Source organism: Protobothrops mucrosquamatus, unplaced genomic scaffold (assembly GCF_001527695.2).
Source record: "Protobothrops mucrosquamatus isolate PMUCROS unplaced genomic scaffold, P.Mucros_1.0 scaffold428, whole genome shotgun sequence".
Classification (NCBI taxonomy): domain Eukaryota; kingdom Metazoa; phylum Chordata; class Lepidosauria; order Squamata; family Viperidae; genus Protobothrops; species Protobothrops mucrosquamatus.
In genome coordinates, this window is record NW_015386753.1 from 63,597 (window position 1) to 88,568 (window position 24,972).

Here is a 24,972-nt window from a genome sequence, read left to right on the forward strand (position 1 = left end):
AACTCCCTGAAAATGTGGTCCTTGGAAGAATGCATGACTTATTTTTTATTCTCCCAGAACCTGATTGAAGGTTAGGATAAAAATTCTGTATGCAAAGCAATAACCTAGAGTTAGAAATTTGGATGTATTCCAGATAATTACTTTGGATTCCTGAACTGAGAAGGGTGTAGGAAATGACGGCCTAAATTTTCTCTTCCAGCTTTCTGATTCTTTGATAAGGAAATTATACCTGCAGTATATTATGCAATTATTGCAAATGTACTTACAGAACTGGATGTCAATTTCCCACACATAGAAATGCATATTTATTTTTACATAACATCTTTGAAACTACAAATGAATTTATAATGCAAAAGTTGCATTTCAAATATACAGTTCAAATATTGGAAAAACAAGTACATGTGATCCTCGACTTACAACCACAATTGTGCCCAACATTTCCGTGGCTAAGTGAGACATTTGTTAAGTGAGTTTTACTACCTTTCCTGCCACAGTTATTAACTGAGTCACAGGAAGTTGGTAAGTTAGTAACTGTTGTGTCCTGAGCCTGCAGTAGCAGGCTCGGGACGTTGTCATGGTAACGGGCTGTTGCAAAGCTGTCCGGCCCAGACAAAGTGGCGCCAGCCTGCGCGCATGCGCGAGGCGCAAAGCGCGCCATTTTTTTGTATCTTTTTTACCCGGGGATTCTGGCTATTAAACAGAGGAGAGAGGCCTGCGAGTCTCTGAGTTGTGACGTAGTAATCAGGAGGAGAATAAAGAACTTGTTGCTGACAGCATGTGTGCCATTCTTTCGCCGCTAAGACGAGGACTTAACAGTAACGTTGTTAAGTGAATCCGGCTTCCCCATTGATTTTGCTTGTCAGGTCGCAAAAGGTGATCATATAACCCCGGCTCACTGCAACCATCATAAATATGAGTCAGTTGCCAAGCATCTGAATTTTGATCATGTGACCATGCAGATTCTGCAACGATCGTGTGAAAAAAGGTCATAAGTCGCTTTTTTTGATGTTATTGTAACTTCAAACGGTCACTAAATGAACTATTGTAAGTCAAGGACTACCTGTAAAATAGGCATGTGTGGTATATATCTAAAGACTGGGTTGAGACTGTAACACTTGATAGGATTCCTTAGGTGAGCACTCATCTCTACACTATAGAAGTGTAGATCAATGAGTGGAGCTTAAGAAAGGAAATTTACCTTGTTTGTAGGAGACTGCGATCCTACTGATAATGCTGATCAACCATTTCTGACATCCATCACTACTAGCCATACTGGTTAGAGATATTGGGTGTTGTACTTCGACAACAGACGATGTGACAAGATTGCCTATCTTTAGCCATGCCTGCATGTGTGTTACGGAATTATAAAGAGAAAAACAAATGCATCAAGCTTATACTATTGTAAGAGGAGAACCATGTTAGTTTATGATGGCAAAAAAAAAATAGAAGTTGTTTGGTAGCACCTTTTCTAACACATTTTATTAAAAGGCAATTCCATCAGCAGGCATACAGCTCACATAAGCTTATGACTTTTAATAAGGCACAAATAGAAATGGTGCTACCAGACTCCTGATTCTGAGCTTGTGATAGCGAAGCCTCAAGGCAGCAAGGTACTGTACTAGTCACAAACCTGGAAGTGGAAATTAAGCAGAGTCATGGAGCCTATGTCTTTTAGGCTAAGTTCAGAGGGTGTTATTTTTCAAAGGAAATGCCTCTTGGTTAACATTTGTTATGAAACCTGCATTGTAGAGGGCTGTTTATACCCTTATTTCTGCTTGTGAGCTTTCAGTTACAAATTCTGTACTGTGAGAGTAAAACATTTGAGTGGATCGACCTTTCCTTTGTGCCAGCTTGGCTCTTATGATAATATGAGCTCATAAAGTAGCATGGAGATGTCATGCAAAACATTCCCACCCTTTGGAGAGTAAAGCTACCCACGTGTTTGTCAAGACTAACCGATCTGGGTAGCAAAAGTATGGATGATGCCTATGAGACAATGAAAAAAACAAAACCCTGTTTGTTACCATCTAGCAGTGGCTGGTCTTGCAGCCCAAATCTTCCAGCTGTAATATTTGCAACGTAAAGGAAAAAAGTGGTTTACTGGGTCAAAATCTCACATGGGATCTATAAGAAGAGTTGCAGGCAGTAGACACTTGCTTTTCTTGCTGAAAATAGTGCATTTGTTTACAGATTCCTCCCAGGTAGAATTCAAAGTCCTATTGATTTTTAAAGCTCCAAATGACTGAGGACCAAGGTACAGTATTAAAGCATTGCTTTTTCTTGTATAAACCTGTTCATTTATTGATATTTTTTTAATGTATTGCTTTGTCCCTCTAAGAAGTAGAAAAGATATTAAAAAAAATTAAAACATACTGATGAATAAACATATTTAAAAAACAACAACCAATGTTTAAACCTTAACCAGAGGGTAAAAATGGATCAATTTGTCCATTGAATCACTATTAAAAAATGGGTAGATAAAGGGTGATAACATATCATCAAGCCAGCATTTAAATTGGGTGTAATAGTCTTTGCACTGAAATAAAACAATCTTCTTAGCTATGCTCAATGTGTTATAGATCCAGAATTTTTGATGAATGAATTCTAGATTTTCAGTATATAATTTAATGTTGTATGTTATACTTTCTCTTTCTAACATGATATGAATATTCATAAGAACCTTTCAGAAATATGTCACAACTATAGAATAAACCCAAATTATATATGTCAGTATTCCCTGAATAGTTTAAGTCATTTAGTCTTTTATAAATATCCTTTAGTTGATAAGTATCAACTAAACTTACAAAATGTTCTGTTGAATTATTTTAATCTAAAAGTTATATAAAGAAAGCCGTTTGATCTAGTGGTTAAGGCACCAGGCTACAAAGCAGGAGACCATGAGTTCAAGTCCTGCTTATCCATGAAAGTCAGCTGTATGACTTTGGGCCAGTCACTCTCTTTCAGCCCAACTCACCTCACAGGGCTGTTGTTGTACAGAAAAATAGGAGAAGGTAATAATAATAATAATAATAATAATAACAACAACAACAACAACAACAACAACAGCAACAACAATAATAATAAAGTTGGAATGGACCTTGGAGGTCATCTAGTCCAACCCCCTGCTCAGGCAGCAAACCCTATACCATTTCAGACAAATGGTTGTCCAGTCTCTTCTTAAAAACTTCCAGTGTTGGTGCGTTCACAGCTTCTGGAGGCAGGTTGTTCCACTGGTTAATTGTTCTAACTGTCAGGAAGTTTCTCCTTAGTTCTAGGTTGCTTCTCTCTTTGGTTAGTTTCCATCCATTGCTTCTTGTCCTGACTTCAGGCGCTTTGGAGAATAGCTTGTCTATTTTGTGTGTTGGATAGCTTCTCCACCTTATTTGTAAAATGTGAAATACAAATTAAATAAAGAAGAGATACAATTAGCTTTATTTAAAATTCTATTTATTGATTTGTTAAAAGAGGATGTCCCACCTCTATACCAAATTTCTTGCAGATGTTCAAGTTATCTTAATCAGTGCTTTTTTTGAAAAAAAAAAAAAAGGTGCCGGAACTCACACATGTCATACAACCCGACTTGCCTACCCTACAAGGTTCCATCCAAAAAAGGGGCCGGAACTCCGTTCTGGGCGTTCTATGACAAAAAAAGCCCTGATCTTAATACTTCAAAATATGGAGTTAGTTTAGTATAACTGAAAACGCTTTCCAATGCTAATATAAGTTTTGGTCATAAGATATTGTAGTTAAATATTGCCTTTCAGCAATTTTAGGCAATCTAAAAAATTCTTCTTGAAGCACTTCAAATGTTTTAAAGATTGATCAACATTAGATATAAAGCAGTAAGATAATTTTTTGCTCAAAAGCCCCCCCCCCCCCAAAAAAAATTACCTGAAATTTTCAGATCAGGATTAATCAAAAGTATAGTTATTTTTACAACATATCCAAACGATTCTTGTGGTCTTTATTAATGGGAAAAAATCTGAATTTTGATTAGTCCCTTCCAAGATATCTCTGGAGTTGTGTCCAAAATGATAGCTGAGATAAAGGACATGAATTCTAGAAAGAAATAGAAATATATAAGCCCAATAATATTGTTGAAAATCAATATACTGTAAATAAAAAAGATCTTCATATCAAAAGTGTAATTTAGAAAAAGAAGTATCAACCCATCCAATACAAATTTTCTTCACTGTCTTAGCAATGTTTAAAGTATCTAGAAAATATTAACATGGGAATCAACTTAGTTGCATATATTCATTTTGAAGTAACATTACTTTTAACATTTATTCTCTCCCACAGATTCACAGGGAATTTCAACCATCCCCTAGTATTAAAATTAATCTGACTTAAACAATTTGCAATATTTATCCTTACAAAGGGGAAAACCTGTAAGTTCCAACAAAGTTTGAGATCATTTTAGCTGAGCCTGAAGAGGATTCAGGAATTTTGCCACCTATAGAATTTTCCTTTCACTTCCTATAGAGGAGCAGCAAGATGGGGCTTGGAAAAGATATGGGGAGATTGTGAGTAAAATATGAGTTCAAACCTTTATAGAACATGAGCTCAGTCATGGAAACAAGGAAGCATGAGAAAGAAAATAAAATTGCCCTGCCTTGATTCTGTTGGATATAAGAAAGAAGGAAAAGGAAATACTGTCAGGTTTTCAAATTATTATATCGTTTAATAATAAAGTAGAATTACAGAACTTCTTGTGATCTTTGCCTCCAGACTAGACCTAGCATGAAACGCTGACACTTCCTATTAAGCAACTTTTTGGAAGTTGTTAAAGTGATTCCATTTTTAACATGGAAAACACCACAATAGTTCTGTTGTTGCTTTTATTAAACCTTGTTATTTTTTAAAAAAAAAAATACATTTATTATTTTTATGTTTCTGTGTTTTGGTATTGTGAACCCCCCATAATGCTATAGAGCAATACTTCCCAAACTTTATCCTTCAATACCCAAAACTACTTAGCAAAAAGCCTTTATTTCAATGTTCCTGTTGTGATTGGTGATGGGTTTGTGTGTCATTATCCCCCCCCAACCACTTTTACCCAATTTGGGGTAGTTTATCTGGATTTGGGAAGCATTGCTTATAGGAAAGGCAGGATTTAAATATTATAATGAGTTAATAAAAGACGTAAAGTCAGAGACAAGGAAACTGCAAGTTGAGCAACAGAGCATGAGTGAAAAGGTAATGAAGATGAAAAAATGCCAGAAACTGTTAGACCTCAAGGTAATGGGAAGGAAACTTCATATATAGATTAATAAAGCATAGGGAAAGGATAGGTAACTTGATGCCTTCTAAGTAGGCATATCTAGAGGGCACCAAGTTACCCATCCTTTCCCTATACTTCCCTTTAAAATATCTGACTTTAGGCATATCTAGAGTCAGATGTTTTAAAGGGGCTAATTTGGTCCAACATATCATTATTTTAACTGTGTTTTATAGCAATGACTAACTTTTCAGGTTTTGTATATCAAAACACACCATAAATTGACCATAAACACTACACTGTTTATGTAATTATACATGCTTCAGAAATGATTAAAAAAAGAAGTGCTTTGGATCTAGAATGAGCACAACACCTTTCTGCAGCTCATTAAAATCTGAGTGTCTTTTTTCAATTTTTTTTGTGCAAGTGTGAAAATGACATTGCTGCTCAAGAGCATCCACAAGGAGGGACAAATGATGAAAATGGCCTTGCGGTGAGGCAACACAAGCTCTGCTTCTTCTGTGCACGCTGTGTCTGTTATAAACAAACAGGCATGAAAGAGGTAGGGGTTGCATTGTGATGGTGTGATGTTATTTTCAACTTTTTGATAAAAGCGCTCGATCCTCAGGATGCCTTTGCTGCTGCTGTAATGAAGTAAATTATTAAAGCAGTATATGTTTAATGCAATTCTTAAAAATAGCAGCATATTTTTCAGACTCTCATGGAAGCCGGAAAAAAAGGCTCGTGTGATTTAACAAATCATACAAAGGTGCTGTATTTGAGCAAAGTCTAACACAATTCTTTTGAAGCACAGCACTAGTGTAATGCATTTATTTAGTTTGTAGATTAATACGCTGGTATGAACACATCTGGCTTGTTTATGTGACAAAGCAAGGCATATTCAGCATTAATCATCATTAAGGGCCCCACCTAGCAAACTACAGACAAGTTTTGACAATTTACTGTTTCATTTGGTAACCTAGTAAACTTTGTTGAGCTTTATAAGTCAATTATTCCTGTTTGTTTGTTTTTATTTACTTGAATTATTGAAACAAACAAATCATGGTAGTTCAGTGAGGCAACATGCACGCAAAACTATTTCACTCCCTAGCCTCTTTGTTTCGAAAATAGCTCCTTGTGCACCTGGGGATGGAAGCAGCAGCAAAAACCAGGCAGAGGAAATCCTTCTACTGTACAAGACCCACTCTGGTTTGTGATTGTATTGCTTTCTTCCCTACCAATTTTTTCCAAAGAATCATAATTTACCAATAGTCTAAGTCTAGTTGGCTTGCTGTACTACAGTGAACTAGCCTTCAATAAATCATGGTTATAAATTGTGGTTAAGCTCTTCTTTTACTACAATTTAACCTATAGTTTGGATTTGGATGTCAGATCCGACAGAGTCAGAAAACACGCTAAGCCAAAATGACTTATGACCATTAGTTTAGCAACTGTTAAAAGTTAAGACCGCCCTGAAAAAAGTGACTTACAGCCAGTACTTGCACTTACAACTGTTGCAGCATCCCCACAGTCACGCAATCAAAATTTGGGCACTTGGCGACCAGGATGTATTTAAGATAGTTGCATTGGCCCAGAGTCACATGACTGCCATCTGTCCCCCTTGCCAGCTGGATTCAAACAAAGCAAAGTCAATGGGGAGGAAACTGAATTTGCTTAATATCCGCAAGATCTAACACCACAGCAAAAAAGCTTGTAAAATCTGGTGTGACTCACTTAATGACCATCTCACTTAGCCATAGAAGTTCCAGTCCCAATTGTAGCCATAACTCATAACTGTATATGAATAGAAACTAGACAAACATGAATGGAGTCTAGACACAGATTCAGATCACACTAAACCGCAGAAATGGATCCAAGTGCAATTAAGAATCCATGTAGGTCAGTGATGGCGAACCTTTTAGAGACCGAGTGCCCAAACTGCAACCCAAAACCCACTTATGTATCGTCAGGTGCCAGGTGGGCGTGGCCCATTGGGTGGGCGTGGCTGCGGTGGTAACGGCAGACTGTGTGGGACTAAAAAGTTCAATCAATCAATTCCAACTTTGTGAGATCTTTTTTTTTCCATGAGAAGTTGAAATTGATTGATTGAACCTTTTTTTTTGCACACTGCAGCAGAGGCCTAAAGCGAAAAGGTTTTATAACACCCAGCTGAAGGCCTAGGACTGGGGCGATGGTGCACGTGCCCATAGAGAGGGCTCTGCGTGCCACCTGTGGCACGCGTGCCATAGATTCGCCACCACGGATGTAGGTCATTAGCTGAGGCTTAATGTATCATATAAACTTGAAATTGTTACCATTTTGGACTTCTGTAAATTGGAAGTGAAATCTTCAACCTGATTTTAAATTGTTTTTGCACATCCAACATTGGACTTGTTCGAGATTCAGATATATTAAACCTCTATTGTTGTTGTAAAGAATTACATATATGGCAGAAAGGAGAGAGGTAAGAAAACAGCATATTTTGCATGTTGCTAAAGGATATCTTACAAATACAATTACAAATTAGGATTGTAATTTATATGGAAAAAAGGAAAAGTGTTGGCAAGGAAATGATTTTTAGGAAAGACTGTAATTGAGAGAGGATGCTCACATTTAAAAACCGGCTATTATGATTTGAAAATACCTGAGCAATTACAATTAGGATTTTATCATTGTTTCAAAATTAAACATATTTAAATAGGTGTGTTTACAATGACATAGTTAACCATTGTTACCTTATTGGATTCAATGGTCGTGTACTATGTAATTACCCATTAGCAGAGTTTATATAATCTGGACAGATACTCCATATTCAATGTGCTCATGTCAACAGAGCCAGTGTTTATTTTAATTTTTTAATTAACTGGTTTGAATATTGAATATGAAAAACAGATTAATTTAAAAACAATTGCTGTGATAAATTGTACTAAGTGATTATATTTGCATGACAGTCATAAATTAGTGCAAGCTTTTTCAGTTCAGTGGGACTTACTCCCCACGAACAAAGCAGAATTAGATTACTGTATAGCCCAACTAATTTAAATGTTCTGTAACCAGTTATCTCCTACCCTTCTACCGTTGTTTCCTCAACAATTTAAACTTGACCTTGGTTTTGCTAATGTTGCTCTTGATTTGTACTCAACCTTCCAGTTCAAGATAATTTTACATACTGTTTTGTTTGACATGTCACCTCCTGATATCATTGATGAAAATATAGGAGGCATTTGTGTGAAAGGGAACGAAGGGCTAAAGAACTATCTGCAAATCGATCCGCACTTATACTGGAATAAATCTCATGGAACGAGTAAAGTGCTTAATAAACAGTTACAAAATAGATATTCAAGTGTATATTATAGTATTTACTGCTATACTAGGAAGCCTCTATTTTATGTGGAATTATCCCCGGATAACTGAATACTATACACGGTTTCCGCCTCGGTGTCTTGCTGCAGCAATTTCGCAAGACCTATGTCTCTTTGGCATTTCCAAAGGTTTGAAATAAAAGTTTTCCCACTCGTTCCGTGGAGTAACGATATCCAATTTTGCTTTAGATTTCCCGTCTTCCTCAGGTAAAGCTATTGGCTGCCCGCTTTTCCACCCCTCACCATTCAACGTGATGCTTTCCCCTCTACCTCCTTTCCTGGGGGAAAAAAAATCGTATCTGCAGAACTTAAATTTCCTTCGGTCACCGAGGAGGCCTTTCCACTTAGTCCTCTGGTGAGTTTTTAACCCTTTTTTTTACTACCCGGAAGCAGCGCCAGCAGCGCATTCCCAGGTTACGGGCAACCACGGCTTGCCAGTCGCCGATCAAGAGCTTCAGTGGTTCCCTGTGCGCATGTCTCCCTGTGGCGCGTCCTCCGTTCGCGCCTGCGCAGAGCGCCTGGCTGGCCGTCAGCCTTTCTTTTGGTCAGGCCCATTGCAAAGCAGCTCCTCCCCTCTCATTCCCTTTCCCCTCCCCGGCAGCGCGGCGGCAGCGGCGGCTGCTACACCGGGTAGGTTTCTAGTCAGTATGGCCGCTCCTCCTGCTGCTGCTGCTGGGAAGGTAAGAGCGCGCGGGCGGGCGCGCGGGCGGGCGGAGGGCGCTGAGGCTCGTGCGTTCCGCTGTCCTTTCGCCCTGCGCGCCTCGACCGAGCGGAGAAGCCCCGCGAGGGGCGGTCGAGCCGGGGCCCGCCTGAGCCCCGAAGGCTGACCGGGTTTGTTTTGATTTTACAGGTCGAGGGAAAGTTTTCGTTGACGGCGGCCGCTTGACACCCAGCTCGTAAGGCGTCCGGCCTCCAGGCCTCTCCCCGGGCGGGAGCGGGACAGAGCTCCAGCAGGCGAGCAGAAGGCGCCTCAGGAGGGGAGTGAATTTTTTTCTTCTCAGCCAGCCAGCCACCTGCAGTCCCGACTCTTCGTAGCCCGCGGTTCCACCGGCCTTCGCCCTCCCGGTTTCCTGAGGAGATTTCTGCCGCCGTTTGCTCCAAGACCTCCTCGGCGAGAGCCGCCAGATGCCTTTTCTCCCCCCCCCCCTTTCCCCATAAGTTATCTGCGTTGGTTTAGACCCTCAGTGGAGGGGACCCCCCAATACCCCTGGCTTTCACCAGACGTCGGCATCTGGCTGTTTAGCCTCCTGTCCGTTTCTCCCTACTTGAGAAGACCATGTTATTCAGTGGCTCAGATATGTGGCCAGGTGTATTGCGCTAAGATGTGTGGGGAAATACTTGCATTTCCTTAATGGTCGCACTGGGGTTTCCGTTGGCTCCTTGAAAATTGGAGTCTGGGCCTATGCTGCCTAGGGAGGGGGGGGGGGAGAACCTGTTTTTTTTAGCTAGGCATCCTCCCTTTCCTGATCCTGCTGATGTGTGAAACGGACGAACCACAGACTTCTCCTTGGCTCATTCTCCAGTTCTTACTCCTGTCTTGTAAAAAACCTCTTTGAGTCTCGCTCTCTGAAATTTTTTATTGTTTCTCTGGTGAAGAAAAGCTTGGGCAGTGATTACGGAAGAGGATAAGAGTGCGTACATCCCAAACAAGTATTTTTGTGTGAGTCATTCACTTGGATTTATAACTATCTCCACCTTAATTTGAACAAGTTATTGTTTCTCTTTGGAATGGTCGTCTGCTTGTTCACACCATTGAGGGAGATGGATTAAAGCGGAACTGCTTAAGCTTGCCACAGACCTTATTAAAGAAAACAATGGGGCTTCTCTGTTGGATTATTGCCTGCTTTAGTTCACAGACTGGAGGTATGAGTTGTTAGATCTGGATGGCAGGTAATGTTTGTCCTGCTTTAATGTGAAGTATAGTGGGAGCTTTGCTTATCAACTGTGGAGGGGGGCTTGGATCAAGAAGAGTTTCTCTTCTTTCCTGATTGGTGTGGCACCACATATCTATCCTCAATGCCTTCAGCCTTGGCTATCTTTACTTGCCGCCCGAACTCTCATCCATTTCAAGAACGCCATGTCTACCTGGATGAGCCTGTCAAAATTGGACGATCGGTGGCTCGATGTCGACCAGCTCAAAATAATGCCACCTTTGACTGTAAAGTCCTGTCTAGGAATCATGCACTTGTCTGGTTTGACCACAAGACTGGAAAGGTAAGACATTTTAAATTTCTCAAGAAAATGTTATGATCACGCATATTACTTTAATGTTGCTAACTCTCTAAAGATTGAAATGTTGATTTGATTTTATAAAATTTTGCCCAAGGTAATGGTTTTTAAGAAATTATTTATCAATAAATAGGCCATATTAGCTGGTAAAGTGTTAGAAATAATTGTTGAATTTATTCTGACAACAATCTTCTCATTGCACTATTATAGACTCGAAATTGAGAAATGGCTTGTATGCAGATACTGCACATCCATCTCAAATAGTACTATTGACTTATTGTCTCCAACACTGCTTTAGTACTATATAATTTGATGTCTGAAGAATAGCAGATATTTCCATGCCTGATCAGAAGTACCTTACTCATTGCTTCTGTAATAAATCTTTTAATTTAAAAAATAAATCAATTTTTATCTCCACTATCTATGCCTAAATGTTTTTTTTGATTATAATATGGTTTAAAATTGGACAAATGTTCCAGTTTTTTAAAATTGAATGCTGCAGCTAATGATGCAGCTAGTTTTTTTTGCCTGTCATTCTGATGAAAGCAATACTGAAGTAATTTTTAAATATTCTGAAGCTATAATTTAAACCTCCAACTTTACATGGCAAGCAGATGCATATTTTATCGTTATATTCATCTTTCATAAAATATAACTGATTACACATCTGAACAATGTTTCCTTATTTGGTTTGTATGTTTTAAAATATATTTAAGCAAGAATATTCCAGTTTTAAGAATACACAATTTAATTTTAAGTACAGGTGGACCACAATGGCACCCAAAATTTCTGTTGTTAAGTGAGGCTTTTGTTAAGTGAGTTTTGCCCCATTTTACGAACTTTCTTGCCACAGTTGTTAAGTGAATTAATGCAGTTGATAAGTTAGTAACCCGGTTGTTAAGTGAATCTGGTTTCCCCATTGACTTTGCTTGTCAGAAGGTCACAAAAGATGATCACATGATTTTGGGACACAGCAACAGTCATAAATATGAACCAGTTACCAAGTACCTGAATTTTGATCACATGATTATGAGGATGCTGCAAAGGTCATAATTATGAAAAATGGTCATAAATCACTTTTTTCAGTGCCATTGTAACTTTGAGTGGTCACTAAATGAACTGTTGTAAGTCGAGGACTACCTGTAGTTAACACAAAAATTTGGAAATACCTGTACTAGCTATTGTAGTTTACATTAGCACTGTAATGGAATGTATACAGTGGGTTGGATACAAATTAAGCTTTTTAAAAATCAGTGGTACACAAAGTAATCATAACTAAGTTCTCAACTGATTGACTTTGGTGTGATCAAACTTGTCACTAATATCATTTAAAACAAGTCAATCATTTCCTGAAAGATACAATGAAAAGTCTAGGTTTCTTATAAAAACTTTTTTTGATAAGACTATGTTGGGTTGAATAGGCATTAGCTTTAGCTTATATTAAAAGTCTTTGTGGTATAAAGGCAGATACTCTTAAATGTTCAGCATGCCATAATACCTACTTTTCTCAAGTAGAAACTAAAATAGGATATTCAGATGCTGCAATATGTTCAAATCAATGCTTTAGCTATCCAAGTTGTACAGTAATTACATTTGTTTAAAGTACCGGTAATCCTCAATTTATAACTACAATTGAGCCCAACATTTCCCTTGCTCAGCAAGACAGTTGATAAGTAAGTTTTGTCCCATTTTAAGACCTTTCTTGCCGCCATTGTTAAGTGAATCACTGTTAAGTTAGTAACATGGTTGTTAAGTGAATCTGGCTTCCCGTTGATTTTCTTTGTCAGACTCTGGGACACTGCAGCTGTCATAAATACATGCCAGTTGCCAAGCATCCAAATTTTGATCAAGTGACTGTGAAGATGCTGCAATGGTCATAAGTGTAAAAAACAAGTCACTTTTTTCAGTGCTGTTGTAACTTTGAAAATTCATTCAGTGATTACAACCAGTCACTAAATGAATGGTTGTAATTTGTAAGTAAAAATACTTGTAGTATTTTTCAGTGACTATAAAATAAGTTTTTAGTGTTAGTATGCATTTCTTATTTTGAAAATACTTTTACTCTTTTGGTTTATTTTGGTGAAGGCTACTAATTAATATATTAACAAAAATTACCACCTGGCACAGTATGGCATGACATGATAAAGATGTTTTTTTTTCTTGTACATTATGCAATAGAAAAAAACAGAACAAACTGAAAAGTTGTAACATGAATGTCATATGACTTTAATGTAGAGTAACTTGTATTTAAGGTGCAAATTAACAGTTCAAAATATAGAATCCACTCACATTTCTTGTAATATTTTAAAGGTCCCACTTTGAGTTATTTTTAATAGTGAAAATTAACATTAAATAAGGAGCAAAGTATTAAAATAGTACTGGTTAATTTGTCACTAAAGTCTATCTTCAGTCCTAAAATCAATCTTTCTAGTTAGACTGAATATGCTGAAATACTTTCTGCAAGTATGTTTCTATATCTGTGACATAATTCTATACATTATTTTAAAACTATACTACAGTTTTGCATAGTGGTAGATTGTTCAGCTGAGGTACAATTTCGAGTTTCAATATGGCTACTACAATCTTGGAACAAATAGGAGATTTTGCATATCTTGATTTATTTACCGGTAGTTGTCCCTTTTCACCTCACACTAAAGTGGATGCACTTACTTGAAGCTATCTTCCTACTGGTTGTCACAGGTAATTGTCTTAGTTCACAGTGGATAGGGAGCAGTGCTTACTTTTTCCCTCTTGAACATAATTCAATATTATGAACTCTTGAAAATAGGAATGGAGAACAGCGGAGCCACCATAAGCAGTTATAAATAGTTGAATTTGAAATGCACAAATATTGTAATGGTTGAAATGAGATTGAGAGCTGTTTAATCTGAATTTAAACATTAGGCCTTTTATTATTTAATGCTTTCATAGTTGGTACTGGTATCTGCAGGATCACTGTCCTCCATGATGGCCTTGAAAGATAATGTGGCCACACTTGCACTCTATTCATCTGGCAGTCACAATAGTGATAAAGAGTATTAGGTGCTACCATAGTTTTAACTAGCAGAATCATTCTTGAGATTTTTGAGGTTGCACAAGGGTAAAAAGATAGATTTCATGTTATTGTTTGGTGTCTCTGGCATGCTTTGGCCCCCACCATCCCATTGGCCTTGTGACTGCTGGCACTAGAATGATTTGTCTAACCTGTATTCTCTATTGTGTAGCAGAGATTTTGGCAGAAAAGTGATCCTTGCTACTATGGTTATGTTTACATATTTAGATTCTGTCAAAGAATGAAAGCAGTCTGAGAAAATATATATGTACCTTGTGCAATTTGTGATCTGTGATTTATAGTCAGTTGCTCATTATCAAGACTATAATGACCCTAGAATATCATTTGTCAATTGCTAAATATTCTATATTCTACATCTGAACACTTGTACACAGTAAATTAACATCAGACCAGGGTTCAGGCTTTTGCCACATTTATATCAAATCTGATGAATGGAAAATCTGTAACTATTAAATATTTTAAGAGTTGAATATGTCTGATTTAGGAGTATTTATGGGAACACCTAACACGTAATGTAGTACAATATCTTAAACAATCAAAGTTTCAATTAATAAAAAATCAGACGAATTATTTTGGGATAAAAAGTACAATATTTTGGTCAGATTTAATCTGTGTTCCTAAGTGTTGCAAGGCATTTCTTTCTCCAGATATTGAATGTTCTCAAAAGCAGTGTCTAGTCAGTAATTTACAGAGAAAGCATTAGTTACAAGAGGAGAAAATTGTTCCTCTTATATTAAATTAAAACAGCTTTATTATTAACAGCATTTTATTTTAGAATTTGGAAAAGAAGTGACATCAGCAATTAATAGCTGAGAGATGTTAACTGCCTACTGATCAGGATTTTCCTGCAGAGATACTAATGTAGTCATTGCTGCAGAGCTAATACTGTAATTGTTGGAGGTGCTCCAGTATATTCACATAGCTTTAGTTTTCTTGAACCTCGACAATTTAATGAAATTTTATATATAGCTCAAAAGTTCACCTTTTAGCTTTCCAGTGTTGACTTAAAATGGGCATTAAGCATTTTTAGTTAATGTTAATTCAATTGTTGACTTACAGTAACTATTAGTGGAACCAATAGAAGGCTATCAGTTTTAATACGAGGTCATTGTTAAAATGCATGTGTTAATTTGCATATGCATACATAGACATTTGAGGATAGGATAGGATAGGATAGAATAGAGCTGGAAGGAACCTTGGAGATCTTCTACTCCAGGGCTTTTCAACCGATGGTATGCGTACCACCCGTGGTACATTGGCACCTGGCAGGTGGTACGTGGCCCTGCCCAGCCCAGCCAAGTGTAGTGGGAGGAGGGAACAAGCCAAAGCAGCGCAGTGCAAGACTTGCTGTGAGAGAGTTCTCAGGAGTTGCAGGACTGCTTTGGGCGAGACAAAGGCCCCAGGATCGGCACTTCCGGCTCACCCGGAAGAGAAAGGAGGGGGGGGCAGAGACAGGAGAGGCTATAAAAGGAGGCAGTTTTGGCGGGAGAGGGAGAGAAGAAAAGACTCCGGAGAAAGAGGCAGAAGAGAAAAGACTTTTGCCAGAGAAGCGGTGAGAGACGTGTGTGTGAATGGGGAGGATATTGGAGGAACGTATGTGTGAGAATGGAGAGCGCCGGGTGAGCCGCGTTTTGCAGGATGAAGCAGGCGGATGTATGCCAGCAGGCCTGTCGGGACCAGGAAGTCTCCAAAGGAAGTAGCTGCGGGGGGGGGAAAGCAGGTGGCTTTGCAGCAGGTGCCGCCAGGCCTGCAAACACAGCGCTGCCCCTCCGCTTTCCAACTCCGAAATTCCGGAGTGAAGTTGAGTAGCCTCTGAGTGCCCCTGACAAGCTGCAAATCTGCTGTAGTCTCGGTGCTACCACCTTCCTTGGCAGGGCGAGGCTGGAGCGCTCGGCCTTTACTCGGGGCTGTCGGCATGGCGGCAGGTGGGAGCGCCGGGTGAGTGCCGCTTTGCAGAACAAAGCGGACGGAGGTACTTGCAAATCCCACTCCAGCTATGGCGAGGAGCTGCAACTGCGTCAGTGCTCTGGGACCGAGGAGAAGGAACCAGAGGGGTGCGATGGTTGGGCTGCCTTCTGGCCCGGCCGCTGGATCCAGGTTTTTCCTTTGATTGGTGGCGTATGGCCTCACTCTCGCTGAAATGCAAATCCCCCTCTAAGCAGGGATTGGGAGGCTGGAGGCCTCTATCTTTGTGGCCATGCAGTTCTAAAATCCATGGGCTGCTGCTAAGGAGGAGAATCAAAATAGGGCAAAATAAGCGTAGTCTATTATGGTTTATTGATTGCAAAATTTTCCTCAGGTTTTCGTATCCCTTTCTGGGCTATTAAAATCACATTGGCAAGGTCTATACTGAACACCTGGCTGCAAACTACTCAACCGCCTAGCTAGCCCCTTGTGCAATCCCAGGCCACATTCTAGAGGTAAGAGGATGTAGTAACAGGAGAGAGCTACAAAATTCATTCGTCATTTATTCTTCTCTTTAGCAGCAATAACTACATTCTTTGATGACTTTGCTAGCAACCTGCAGGCTGTGAACTTTCCTGTCCCCCTTGGGGAAAGAATTCAGAAGTGCTAAATATATTTTTCCTGCTAATTACAGTACACCTTGTTGGTTTTTAAGGAGCTTATGAGAAAAAGATGTGTCTGAAAATTAAAGGATGTATCGATTAAGTTGTGAGACAGGAAAGGGAAGTACATGGACTTATGCACTTCCAGTTGCTGATAGGTGTGCCATTAATATTCTGACCTGACACCTGCATGCTCTCAGGGCCCAAAGATTATCTTCATTCTTCATAGGGCGGTATTGTGGATTAACTAAATTTTTCTGGGTTTTGATTTTAGGGTGAGTATCCTGAGCTACGGAGGCCTTTGATCTTCTTAAATACATAATAATAAAATAATAAGAACTAAAGGCTCAAAGGGAAGGCAGATTAGAAAGAACGAGACCTTTTGGGGTTTTAAATTCCCCTCCTGTTAAGAGTTCCTTAATAAGGTTTGCTCTTCCTTCCTAACATCAATAAAGGTGGTTTTTCCAGAAAATATGTGAAGAGCTGTAATTAGTGATTTAACTATGTTTTCTTTTTGCCTGTGTTTAATTTATATATAATGTATGTTTAATTGAGGAGGGCTTGGAGAGGCAGAAGTGGCCAATATGGAGGCTGCACACTGCCCTCCAGATTACTGTCTCCCCTGCAGATCTCTGGAGAGGAGGAGGGAGTGGCAGGGGAACTGTGTGAGGGAAGGTTGCCCCAACAAGCCAGCATTCTTACCACGCATGATTGGAAATGGGAATTCCCTTTCAAGAAGGGCCAGCGTCCCTTGTGCAGGACCTGGGACCGCTGCTCCCCTGCCGCCTCCTCTTGCTCTCCAGAGATCTGTCAAGATAGAAGTTGGACTTGGAGGAAACTGCTTCCTGCAAACGTCCTCCATCTTCTGCTTTGCTGGGAGGGGGCACCGGACAGGGAAACACCAACGATGTCTGGGATTGGGAAAAGAACATCTCTTTAGCATGCTACACACACACACACACACACACACACACACACACACACATTCCAAGCTTGGAGACTTGTATCCACATCTGAGCTAGAAAATTGCCAATCATGCCTGGGCTTGGGGAGAAGGCCCTCTCCTTCCTCTCTGGATAAAAATCCCCAAACCTGGAATGTGTGTGTGCGCGTTTGTGTGCACCCGCATGTGCTTGGCTGCTAGCAGTTTGGGGAGGCGAGTTTGTGGGGCACTGAGTTGTCCCCACATTGAGTTAGCTGGTGCGACTTGTTCCTTTCCAATCCAGCTGTCTCGAGTCAGCTGTGTCCAGTGATTGGCATCGAGCAGTCCACATCTACCTGCTAGGTGACTGGTGGTACTCGAAGATTGCCATATCCTAAAAGTGAATCTCTGAAAAGGTTGAAAAGCCCTATTCTAGTCCAGCCCCCCCTCCCCGCTCAAGCAGGAGAAACTATACCTTCTCTGAACCTTTTCCAAGGTCTCAACATCTTTTTTGTAGTATGGTGACCAAAATTGGTTGCAGTATTCCAGGTGTGGTCTTACTAGGGTTTTATAAAGCGGTACTAAAGTGGATAATCTCAAATAACTGGTCAAGGCTAAAAGGTTCTTGTGACAATGGTGGACAGGTAAAACTGATAACGTTTAGTCCCATAAAGCCATTAAAAATTAGTATGAAAATATAATTAAAAATAGTTTAAAAGATATTGGTTAGTTGTAGCAGATACCCAAATAACCTTATTTCTCTCAAGTTTTATTATTTTCTTATCATTAATCTATAGCCCCTTGTCCTCCGGCCAATTGTGGTGCTGTATGTGCAGTGTGTGTGCTCTGGCCTTCCCTGGCCGTATCTTATGAACCGATGTATATGAAATTTTCTCTACATAGTATTCTGTGGGCTGCCTTTTGCTAGTTTATGCTAGAACCTGTGAAGAGACTGTTTTAGTTTCAGACTACAGCATGATCAAGCATGATGAGTTGAGTTTTGTAGCATTGTTTGAGACCATCCAATGAGACCTTCCAATGCAGAAATAGAATGTAAATGCATATTGTGTTGTGGAACCAGGAATTGGTTCTGTTAGGTAAAAAGAATTAAAATGAGCTCTGTGATAGCTATGTGGAATAAAGATAATGTTTCAGGGATACATAATTTATTGTTTTTGAGATTGGTCATTTTTTTCATAATAATAGTCACTTTAGTAATATGTTTGTTTATATACCATTTTTCCACAAATTGTTCAAAGCAGTTTATATAAGAGGCAATTTAAATTTAATACTCTTGTTTCTCTTCATATTGTATGGTATAATTTACATACAAAATCTAAATATGCCCTTACCTCATTGTTCATTTAAAACATAGTTTTGTACAAATGAGAATTACAGAAGGTACTAATATTGAATATTATGGATATTCAGTATTATTACTTTTTGTAATTCTCATTCATGCATAACATTATTGATGTTATCACTATTGATTAGCAATACTAACAACACAAAAAATATTATCACAAAATATTTCATCCAACATTTTACATAACCTAACGTTAAGATTCTGTGCTCAGTTCAAACAGGAAATGACAGAAAAATGAAGCACAGGAATCACACATCCAGCCTAACCTCATGCAACCTCATGCAACAGGAAGGGATTATTATGGAAGCTGTCAGTGCTAATTGCAGTGCAAGCAGTCAAGTTCTAAGAGCACCTCTCAGACCATTGTCCCTACCATCCTTAGTACAGTAGCTCAGCAAGCAACAAAATACATTTGTAATTAAATTGTTGTCAAATATTCCTGCTTATGTCTGTATACATATTGGAATATATTGAGGGAACCCAAAATGTTGGGGTCATATTAAATTTAAATGGGAAAATTAACTGACAGTAATAATTAACAATAGAAGTTTACTACAAATTTTACTACAAGCATTCACAGGAGAGAAGAAAGATATATTGTGTATGATTATATCAGTCAGATTGATATAACTGCCTCATAACTATGATGGAAATAGTACTTATGTCAATGTTGGAGTACTACTGGATTAGCTTCCGTGTGGTGGGAACAGCCTGTTCTGAGCTCAGACTCTTGAAAAGTTTTGTACACCTTTAGTATTTTTATTTTATTACAAAGTAAAGGAAAACAATTACCTTTTTATTCCGACTGACATGTTGGCTAATGTTAGATATAGGGTAGGGCTTTTCAGCCTTTTCACAAATTGTACCACTTTTAGGACATGACAATATTCGAGTACCACCAGTGCTTAGCAAGATGTCAAAAACTTGATGACTGAAAAAAAGGGGGTGGGATTTTGGGTTTTACTCATTAGATTCATTTGTCGTTATAGAAATAGCTAGTTTATACTATTATGGAAAAGTAAAAAGTTGAGGTTCGATGTTAATGCTTCATTCTACTGCAACAGAGGAAGTTGGAAGTCAGCGCCTTTTCTTTTTTCCTTCTCCCCCTCACTTTTTTCTCCCTTCTTCCTCCCCACTGTGTCCTACTATTTGCTTTTGTATTTTATTCCACAATCTAATAAAATGTTACAAACTGTAAAAAAAAAAAAAAGGAAAAAAGTATCTGTTTTAATTCCTTCGGTAGTGGTTCCTTTGCTCTCAGGCCACGCGGAGGACCCCCGGCGGTGCAGTGGAGGGAGGTGCCCAGCTCAGCTTAGCCTTCCCCAAGAGGCGCCTGGCTGTGCTTACCTTCTCCTCAAGGCTGCTGCTTGGCTTGCTCTCCTTGGCCAGGTTGCTCATGGTCTGTGTGAGAGGGCAAAATGTATGGGTCAGAGGGAGGCCCCCTCCCTTTCCATGCAAGGAGACCTGGCTTTATAACCAAAACATCGTCAACGATAGGATGGGAGACCACCAGGAGAGTCAGGAGGAGGGGAAAAGGGGATAGCAAAAGGACAGCAGGGCTGGTTGTGGCCATGTGCTAAGGCAGACTTCCCTCAGACCCTCCCTCTCATTATAACCCTTCCTTCCTTCCTTCCTTCCTTCCTTCCTTCCTTCCTTCCTTCCTTCCTTCCTTCCTTCCTTCCTTCCTTCCTTTTTTTAAGCTGCCAGAGGGTCTGGGCAGAGGTGGCAACAGGCAGGCAGCAGTGGGCAGAGGCTTCCCATTTGACCCCTCCCCACTGTTGTTTTCTCTGTGCCTCTCAGCTCATCTCTCCCAGACCTGCACATATGTTTGTGTGTGTGCGTGTGCGTGTGTGCGTGCATGCGGGGGTGACTCACCTCTTGCAGCCCTACACCCACAACAGAGATGGCAGGCTGCAAACTAATGAAAGCTGGTTTTTCTGTGATGGCAGGCTGCAAACTAATGAAAGCTGGTTTTTTGGAGTACTTGTTTCTTTTTCTTAACATGCTGCCAATCGCATCACGTCCTGCTCCTCTCTGCTCCCGCCCCCAGCCCCATGGAAGATAAGATAAGATAAGATAAGATAACCTTTATTGTCATTTTTTTACTGTGGGCACAACGACACACATCAAAAATGAAATTTAGTTGCCCGCTCTCAAAGTGAAACACATACATGATGCACACCTAAACATACTATGAACAACATATGTATAGACCCACATCCCTACATATACGTAGCAAATAAATATTAAATATTGTCCATCTTGAATATATAACGGAAGGAGGAAGCTTGAGAGTTCACAAGGTTAATGCTGTATGGAATGAAACTATGGCTGAATCTGGATGTTCTGCTACGGATACCACGAAGCCTCCTCCCAGAAGGTAACAAGGAAAATATTTCGTGAAGAGGATGTGTAGTGTCCCAGACAATCTTACGGACCCTGCTCAAGCAGCGCTTCTGTGCCATGTCCTGGATGGGAGGGATGGAACTGCCAATGATCTTTTCGGCCATTTTCACCACTCTCTGTACGACCTTCCTATCTGAAGCAGTGATGCTTCCAAACCAGACTGTGATGCTGTATGACAGGATGCTCTCGATTGTCCCCCTGTAGAAAGTGGTCAGGACAGGGGAAGGAAGATGTGCTTTTCTCATGTGAGGCAGAAAATGCAGGCGCTGCTATGCCCGCTTCACCAGTTTCTCACTGTTGAGAGACCAAGTCAGCCTACTCGTTAGCTGCACACCCAGGAATTTGACGCTGGTAACCATCTCCACAGGTGAGTCATTAATGCACAGAGAAGTGTGGCTGTGCCTGTGTTTTCTGAAATCAACAATGATCTCTTTGGTTTTTCCGGTATTTAAAACTAGGCTGTTTTCCTTACACCAATTCACCAACCCCTCAACCTCCTTGAGGTAAGCTTCCACCTTGTCATCCTGAATAAGGCCCACTACTGTTGTTCATCTGCGAACTTCACAATATGGTTGATGGCAAACCTGGCACAACAGTCATGAGTCAATAGGGTGAACAGCAGCGGACTTAAGACACAGCCCTGAGGAGAACCTGTGCTCAAGAAAATGGTATTAGAGGTATTTGTTCCAACTCGCACATATTGGGGCCTGTTGGTAAGAAAATCAAGAATCCAGTTGCACAAAGGAGTGTTTAAGCCTAAAAGGCCCAGTTTGTGTACTAGATGCTGGGGAATGATTGTGTTAAACACTGAACTGAAGTGGACAAACAGCAAACGCATATGAGTATTTCTTTCCTCTAAGTGCTTCAAGCTCAGATGGAGAACGGAAGAAATAGAGCGATTTGGTCGGTAGGCAAACTGAAGCGGGTCAAATGCTGGCGGGAGGCTAGATACAATAGTGTCCTTTATCAGCTTCTCAAAGCATTTCATAATGGTGGATGTCAGTGCAACCGGACGGTAATCATTGAGGCCTGTAATTGTGGACTTTTTTTGGCACTGGCAAGATGATGGCCATCTTAAAATACGATGGGACCACTGCCTGCTGCAATGAGAGGTTGAAAATATCTGTGAGAACACAAGCCAGCTCCTCTGCACATTCCCTGAGGACACGTCCAGGGATGTTATCTGGGCCTGCTGCTTTACGAATGGTAACTGTCTGCAGTGTTTTCCGGACAGAGGTGACATCAAAGCTTGGCACTTGCTCATCAGGATGGGGCACAGCTTTCCTGGCAGGAGTGCTATTTGATGCCTCAAATCTACCAAAAAATGCATTCAGTTTGTTTAGGAAGTCTATGTCATCCTTGCATCTCGATGGAGCCACCTTGTAATCCGTAATGGCCTGGATCCCTTGCCACATTCGCCTGGTGTTTGTTGGGTTGTGAAAAAAGTTTTGAATTTTCTGGCAATGAGCTTGCTTTGCACCTTTTATGGCACTTTTCAGATTTGCTCTGGCTGTTCTAAGTGCCAGCATGTCACCAGATTTGAAAGCCACATTTCGTGCTTTCAGCATCTTGCGGACCTCATAAGTCAGCCATAGTTTTTTATTCGCCCTCACAACAATGCTTTTCAGGACACAGACATCTTCTATGCACTTTTGAATATATGCAGACACCGTGGTGGCATGCTCCTCAACATTTGTATGTTGGTTATCAGTAGCTGCTTCCTTAAACATGCCCCAATCTGTGCACTCAAAGCAGTCTTGTAATGTTTCTATAGCTCCCTCTGTCCAAACCCTCACCTGCTTTACTGTAGGTTTCACTCTGACTAATAAAGGTTTATATGCTGGAATAAGCAGCACTGAGAGATGGTCAGAGGAGCCCAGGTGAGGGCGGGGGATAACTTTGAAAGCCGTCTTGATGTTGGAATAAGCAAGGTCCAGTGTATTGTCCCCTCTGGTTGCAAAGTCCACATATTGATGGAAATGTGGCAGGGTAGCTTTCAAATCCACTTGGTTAAAGTCCCCCACTGCAATAAATGCACCCTCTGGGTGAGTAGTTTGTAAGTCACTGATGGTATGGCGGAGAACCTTCAAGGCCTCTTCTCTGTTTGCATCAGGAGGGATATACACAGCTGTGATAATGGTAACAGAGAATTCTCTAGGCAGATAGAAGGGTCTGCATTTGATGGTCAGAAGCTCCACATTTGGGCTGCACGGGTCTGGGAGAGGTGAACTGAAGAGCCACGCAGAGGCCCTTCAGGCACAGAGGCAACGACGGGTGGAGGGGTCAAAATGGGAAGCCTCCTGCCTGGAGCTTCTGGTAGCCTAAAAAAAATAAACCTGCGAAGTGCTCAGAATGCAGCCCCCAGGGACACCAGGCCCCGTGCGCCCGCCTCCTCCTTTGCACACGCCCAGGAGGCAGGGTGGGGGCGGGGGTGAGGCAGCCCATCGCTGGTTACAGGGCTGTCTCATGGATTGAAGGCTGAGTGCGTTCTGGCTTTGATGGTAGCTACGAGGTTGCAAATCAGTGCCCGGTTGGCTTGGGCTTGCCTCTTTTGTTTCTGAGTGGTCAGCAGGGACGCTGGGCACTCGCCGCCTCCTGTGCGCATGCCCGGGGCGGGGGAAGCCCTTCACTGGCCCTTTCCCGCCAAAACCTCTTTTTATATCCTTTCCTCTCCCCCCCTTCCTTTTCCATACACCTCCAACTGCACACTGCTTTCATAAGCGCCAATCAGCTGGAGCCTGGCGCTGATCCTGGGGCTTCTGCTGACCCCCGACAGCCCCGCAGAAGCACCGATCAGCTTGTAGCCGCTTGCGCAGATCCTGGGGCTTCTGCTGAGCCCCGACAGCCCTGCAGCTCCAGCTGTCTCTCCCTCAGCTTGTGCAGTGCTGCCGCCGCTTCAGCTCATTCATCCCCCCCCCTGCTACCACTTCTCTAGGAGGGTCGCATACCACCTGCCAAGTGCCAAAATACCACCAGTACTGATATAGGGTACCTTGGTATATTTAACATTTGGTACACTGAGTTTACATACCACACACAACTATATTGTGATATGTTTAGGTTCACACATTGTACTGCTAAACCTAATTGTGGTTTATGAACAGTAGGTTCATGATTTGCTGTTTTGCATATAATCCAACCAATTTTTTAGTCAACAGAATTAAACAGATTGCTGTAGATTAGCTTCATACATTATATTAAGATATGACTTTCAGTCATGATTTATTTGCACATGATGGTAAACCGTAAGCCAAGGTTTACCAAAAGCTGGTAGTGTAGTAATCAGCTTCAGTAAAATTTTTTTGATGTTTCCAGATCTGGCTGTTATCAGTCAGCGATGAAGAAATGATAGCTGGTTAAGTCATTATGAAGTTATTTGGAAAATATTATGATATTTAGATATGCATGATACACAGTAATGGCTTCCAGATGCAGGTGCAACCAAGATTTGTCTATTCTGAAGAATGATTTGCAAATGAACATTGGAATTGTCTAATTAAGGATCTGCCCATATTGAATATAAAAATTGAAATTTGAAAATTGTCCAAAATACCTCAATCCAAGAAGTACAGACTTCATTTAGGATCACAAACATACAGCAATTTGGGATAGATTCAGGATGAGGTTCAGAAATGTGTGTCTCTTGTAGGAGAAGAGCAGGCAGAGCTGATGAGCAAAGTTAAATATGTCATCTTTACAGTTGCCATAAACGATCCAAGTCCATTTCCCCCCCCAATTCTGTTGATCCTTATCTAGTGCCAATTTACTGCTGACCATTAGTTGACTAGATTGAATAAATTATCTGTACTACAACTTAACACATGGT

General features: G+C 40.5%; 1 protein-coding gene across 1 annotated transcript in view; it reads left to right on the top strand.

Moving 5' to 3' along the window:
• Positions 1–10,010: 10,010 nt before the first annotated feature.
• The window catches only part of SLMAP (sarcolemma associated protein), an 87,227-nt gene continuing 72,265 nt past the window's right edge, over positions 10,011–24,972 (top strand). Inside the window, exon 1 of the mRNA XM_015816328.1 lies at positions 10,011–10,797. Within this exon, the coding sequence (XP_015671814.1) occupies positions 10,600–10,797 (198 nt within the window). The 5' untranslated portion in view covers positions 10,011–10,599. The remainder of the gene's footprint in view (positions 10,798–24,972) is intronic.